At 41.0% G+C, this 6,000-nt stretch overlaps 1 protein-coding gene across 1 annotated transcript in view; it reads left to right on the top strand.

Annotated features, from left to right (window-relative positions):
* Positions 1 to 4,128: 4,128 nt before the first annotated feature.
* Positions 4,129 to 6,000, top strand: part of SNTG2 (syntrophin gamma 2) — a 60,107-nt gene continuing 58,235 nt past the window's right edge. The window contains exon 1 of the mRNA XM_062634609.1: positions 4,129 to 4,176. Coding sequence (XP_062490593.1) covers positions 4,138 to 4,176 — 39 coding nt within the window. The 5' untranslated portion in view covers positions 4,129 to 4,137. The remainder of the gene's footprint in view (positions 4,177 to 6,000) is intronic.

Below are 6,000 nucleotides of genomic sequence, written 5' to 3'. Positions count from 1 at the left end.
TATTCTGCAGCTCGGTTGAGGTCTGAGGTCAAGAAGTTACCTCTTCTTCTTCTTCTTCATCATGTGATGATGACTCCTGATCAGATTCTAGACCGGGTGGTGAATTCATTGTTTTTTCACCTCGCTTCACCCTTCTCGCCTCTTTTTTGCTTGTTCTCCTGCGTGCAGGGGCAACCAATATTGGTACGAATTGGTCCTCTGGTTTGGCTGCAGTGATTATCACTGTGGTTTGAGTAGCGACTGTACTTGCTGGTGGGGGTGGTGCAGCTGCTGTGCTTGGAACTGGGGTAACTGCGCTGTCTGTTGCAGTCGAAGTTTGAGCAGCTGCTGTACTTGCCGCTGGGGTAGCTGTGCTGTTCACTGCAGCCAGAGTTTGAGTAGCGACTGTACTTGTCGCTGGGGGTGGTGTAGCTGCTGTGCCTGGAGCTGGAGTAGCTGCGCTGACTGTTGCTTTGCCCTCAGATCCGCCGACATTCTTTTCCTTTTGAAAGTGCTGGATAGTGTTGAACAAGGCCCTGTAAGCATAGTCCAAGCCCCAGCACGTTGCCATGATTTGTGTGTCTCTGGTATGGCCAGAATGACTACACACCTCACTTAAGTGTTTTACTAATTCTTCTGGATTTTGCAGTTGGTCGGTAGTGAAATTCCAAAGTACTGGAGGGGCCCACTGACCTAGATACTTGCCCATACAATCCCCCACACCCTGCCACTCATGGCTGTCCAGCCTCAGGGAAAAATCTCTTGGTCCTCCTACATCGTCGTTTGACCCCAGACAAGACCCAAACCTGACTCTGCTTAACTCTTGAAATCAGTCATAGGCAAAACACACTCTGTATGCGTGCCAGCATGGTGATTCCCATCATGATCAGCAAACAAGTCTCAACAGCATTAAAAGGCCATTCAAAAACTTCAAAACTCTCAAATGTAAATGGTCTGGGGGGAAGACTGGGAGGGTAAAAGGATGTCTCCTTCACAGGTTGAGCACCTGAGAAGGAGAAAAAAGATGTGTAATTGCTAAGCACTTCTATTATATACCTCCCAAAGTATAAGGGTGGTGACCACACTGGGAACATAAGCCAGATCAGTTTCATGATCAATGATTCTATTGTATTACAAGTCATTACCATAAACTACAATGAGACAAAAACCTTAGCCCAAGCCCCACACTTGAAAAACACTAGTACAGCAAATACCAGATGGAAGTAAGATACGATATACTGAAACTGTGAGATCAAGAGGAACAATCTTGAGAGCCAATAAATCAGCATTGTGACGAGTGACTGTTAATCCTGTCAGATCTGTTGTTATCTCAACCCCTCGTGCCCCACGTTGGGTGCCAAAAGAACTGTCATGGTTTAAACCCAGTCAGGCAACTTGTTCACTCACTCCCAGTGAGTGGCGCCGAGCTGACAACAATCAAGGTCCGTCCCCCCCCCCCCCACTGGGGCTCTCCCCTTCCCCGCTCCTGGAGGAACAGGGAGGAGGATCAAAAGAGGGCAACTCCCATGGGTTGAGACAAGAACAGTCCAGCAACCAATGTACAACACAAATCACCACCGCTACTACCAACGACAACAATGATAAGAGAAAATAACAAGGGAAGAGAATACAATACCACCGGCCAAGAAAGGAGTCCCACCTGGAAGCCCCGTGTCCTTCTGGGTAACTCCCAGTTACCCCCCACCCCGGGCATGGCGTGCTGTGGTATGGAATACCTCCTTGGCTAGCCTGGGTCAGGCGTCCCGTCTCTGCTTCCTCCCGGCTTCCCCTCCTCCCTGGCAGAGCATGAGCCTCACAAAGTCCTTGGTCAGGGTAAACATCACTTAGCAACAACCGAAAACATCGGTATCACCAGCACTGTTCCCAGGCTGGAAGTCAAAACACAGCAGTGTACCAGCTACCACGAAGGAGAAACATGACTGCTACTGCTGAACCCAGGACACCAGTTGACAGAGTGGGGTTCTTGAGTTCCCACTGGTTTGCTATTGTTGGGGCCACAAGCTGTGCCACCTCTTCACCCTTCCAGAGTGCTCCAGGCCACCTCTGGCAGGCTGCATCCATGCAGGCTGGGATCAGCCTGCTGTACGCAGAGCTGTGTGCAAGAGCTGCAATGAGCCTTGCTCGGGGCTTCTCCGATCTGCTTGGCAGCTGCATGTCAGCTCCATCCTCATCAACATTCCTATTATGGTGCAGGTGTCTGCGTCTGCTGTTTTTTGTTCTGCTGTAGTTGTCCCTGTTATTTACCTGGCAGGGCCCCTTCAAGGGGCTGGCAAACTTTCCCAGCACTATACTGAAAGTGACAGCCAGGCCTGGCAGATGGCCAGGCTCCCAGCAGGTCTGGCCACCTTATCCCCAGAGCCTGAGTTACTCTCACAACCCCAGAGCCCAGTTGTCTCACCCACCAGCACACCTGCACCATTTGACCACCCAATTCATTTCCAGTAGGCTGCAAAAGGGAGTACAGGGGAGGAGGAGCCCTAATGGCCCATAATAAGTTAGGAATGAGTGCTACAGCCGTGAAACTGTGTATCATCCTGTGTCCATACAATCAAGGCTCCTGCTCTTGTCCTGTAATCCTCCACATCACATTTGTCATATGGTAATTTTATTTATGGTCATAGATAATTCACTTTGTGTCAAATAATGACTTCTTGTTGCCGTCTGTTAGCTACAAGTGTGTTCATGTGTCTATACTTTATATACTTCATATATATATACACCTATAAGATTTATATATATGATTTATATATATAATTGCATTATACAACTGTAATTTGCTGGTACCAAGTAGGCAATAGTCCCATGGTTATTAGTGTGTATGTTACAGCTAAACAAGCTGTAATAGAGCTCCAGACAGTCCAGACAAACCCTGACACATCCTGAGGCTCTTGTCATTAATGTAACACAAGCCTTTTGGCCTCTTAGAGGCATACTGGGTCTGGCTGTTATGGAGATAACCTTCTTCATAACAGCCATATGATGCTGTGTTTTATATTTGTGTCTAAAACAATGTTAATAACACACCAATGTGTTGACTGTTACTGTACAGTGCTTGCCCAGCATCAAGGCTTTGACTTTTTCTCACTCTGACACATCCCACTGCCCCAGCAAGGATGGGGAAGGAACTGCAAAATGACACAGCTAGGGCAGCTGATGCAGGCTGGCCAAAGAGATATTCCATACCATATAAAGTTGTGCTCAGCAATAAAAGTGATATAGGTGGCTGTTGCTTGGAGACTGCTTGGGCATCAGTCGGCTTGTGGGAGGCAGTGAGTGATTTCCTTTATATCAGCTGTTTTTTTCCTCTTTCCTTCATTTATTAAGGCATAGCTTTTGGTCTTCTATCACAAACCCTTTATTAGTTATAAAACAGGCTTTTAGAGAAGATCCTTTGGAAGTACTCATCAATGGTAGAACAGTTTGCAGCTCGTATCTTTGCCTTATAGGGGAATCAGTCTTTCCTGCCTGATCTTTTTCTCTCTGGATTCCGTATCATTATGACACTTACTAATTTTGCACTTTAAAGAAGTGTTTCACTTTAAAGAAGGAAATATCTGTCAGGGTTTGTCCACCACTTATTTGCACAAACTGTGACTGCAAAAAAAAAAAAAGAAAAAAAAAGGACAAAATTGACAAAACTCTTCATTATCTGAACAGGCATGAAAAAGAAAGATACATAACTTGAATCTTGAAGAGTAAACTAGAAGGAAAGCATAAACAATGTTCCCTTCGTTTTAGCATGTCTGACACTCTATAGCCTTCATTTCAAAAGTATTTAATCATACACCTCGCTTACAGATCTGTAATTAATTGTTTAACTAAGACCTAAGTAAGTGAGGTGTCTACAGTTCAGTATAATTGTTTCACTCAGAATGACAAAATTGAATTTATAAATGCAAATCTTTGTGAATGATTTAATGAGAACTGGTAAAAGGCTTAGCATCTTTTGTGTCCTTGGTTTTGTAAATTTAGTGTAATAGTAAAAATCTAGTATATAAGCACTGAATGATTTAATTTCCTATAAATATAACTTGCAATATTAATACAGTATTCAGTATATAAGCCAACGCTAATTGCGTCATAGAAATTCTCCAGCATATTAAAATCTCTGTGTATTCTTTCATCTCTCTTTCATAGATGAAAATGGCAAATAAATGCTGTTCTCCCTCAGACCAGGTAAGACTTTCATTATGTTATTGGTATTTTTTCTTTTTTTGTATTCTTGTAGTTGCATTAAGTTGCAAAATTTGTAGACCTTACAGTTTTAAAATTCTAAACCCAAGTTTTCTATGGTTTGAGGTTCTGAAATGACCTATTTAATTCAGTAGAGTCTTACTAATCCACAGTAATGAGCAGAATCTTTCATTTTAGACCTAAAAAAGTGGGTTAGGTGGAGCCATGAAATAAATGAGAGGGGGACAGTGGAACTCACATCCAGGTCTTGGAAAAGCGTAGTGCATGTTTGCATTCAATATTGCAGCAGTGAGTCGAACAGTTTAACTCTGTATTCATATCATATATGGTGCACACATACCCAAGGAGTCTATTCAAAATCCAGTCTTGTACATGTGTCATAGTCTGCAGATTGCATTTGTCATGACTGTTTGTCTGGGACTTTTGAAGCTCAGCAGAGTAACAAGGTATTTCTTCTGCTCCAACTAGCCAAATGTTGTGAAGAGCCAGATGAATTTACTGTGCTGGAGGGTGTTCTTACTTCTTATAACATTGCAAAGTGATTTTTGAATTTACTTATGCAAAATATAGTAGTAGCATTTTCCAGGCTAATTCTGTAATTCTGAGAAGTACTTTGAAGCTTGTATTATAAAACTAAGTTTCACTTACACGTTCTTTCATTGCATCAATCTGGCATTGAATCCTTACTCAGAAACAAAGAACCTGATCCCTTCTGTTTTCAAAAATATTGGGTTTATAGATTAATAAAGTGAAAATCAAGCAAAGTGTCTTTTACAGTGTTTTTCTCCAGAAATTTATTAGGGAATTTTATTACACAGGTCAAACTGAGTAAAAAAAACTCTCTTATTGGGATCAAATACTTATTAGTTTCACAGCTTGTATATTTTTTTGTATGTCACTATTTCATCATCTTATTTGTAGAATGTACTCGGACATTTATAGACTCTTCTAGAAGTTATTAAAAATATTTAACCATTGGCATTTTCTTAACACATGAAACTGTTTTCTTATATTTGAGTCAGTACTTTTTTTTTTAAAAAGTAGGCCTCAAAATCCTCTACAGACTTTAGTTTTGTGTATACTAGATAATTAAGTTACCCATAAAATCAAAATAAATACCTGTTCTATATAAGAAGTGAGCATTTAATTGCTCTTTTTGCCATGACTTTTAATTATTAATTAAACTGATAAGGAAAATATGTGATTATGAATGCCAGAAGGAAAGGTATTGAATTTCGATATTTTGCAACTCTCTACTACAAATACTTCAGTGACTGTTCAAAGTTTATACATATCACTTTGGCCACACATAATGGGTTTAATTAAAAAAAGGATGACATATTTTTCCTCTTTTTAAAAAAATATTGGGGACAGTCATACAATCTGTCACTTAACTACCTAATTTGATTTCCTGAATAAACAGGCTAGTCTCCATAAACTGCCTAGATAGTCAGTGGAGGCAATTATTCTATTTCAGAGAGTTCATAACAACACTTTAAAGATCCTTTACGGGAACCTTTTCTGTCTTGACTACACTGAGGTCCTAAAAAGCCTCTTAATGTATCATCTAAAGTAAGTGCCTAAGGTTACGCAGTACAAATCTACCTCACTTTTTCCATTCCAGATATGAAAAGAAAGGAAGATACAATTAGGACTTTAATTTCAGGAGATGAAAATTTAAGGTGGAACTGGCAACACAAAACATTGCTGTCTGCCAAAAAGTGAAAAAAAGTTTATGACTAATTTGGGCAGATAAGTAAATAAAACCAGCAAACATAAAAATGTTACAGGAGCAAATGTAAAAAA

This window comes from Pezoporus occidentalis, unplaced genomic scaffold, assembly GCF_034315485.1.
Source record: "Pezoporus occidentalis ecotype Australia unplaced genomic scaffold, CSIRO_AGI_Poc_V1 ctg43, whole genome shotgun sequence".
NCBI classification, from domain to species: domain Eukaryota; kingdom Metazoa; phylum Chordata; class Aves; order Psittaciformes; family Psittacidae; genus Pezoporus; species Pezoporus occidentalis.
The sequence above is the reverse complement of the archived record's forward strand: the minus strand, read 5'-3'. Positions and strand labels throughout refer to the sequence as shown.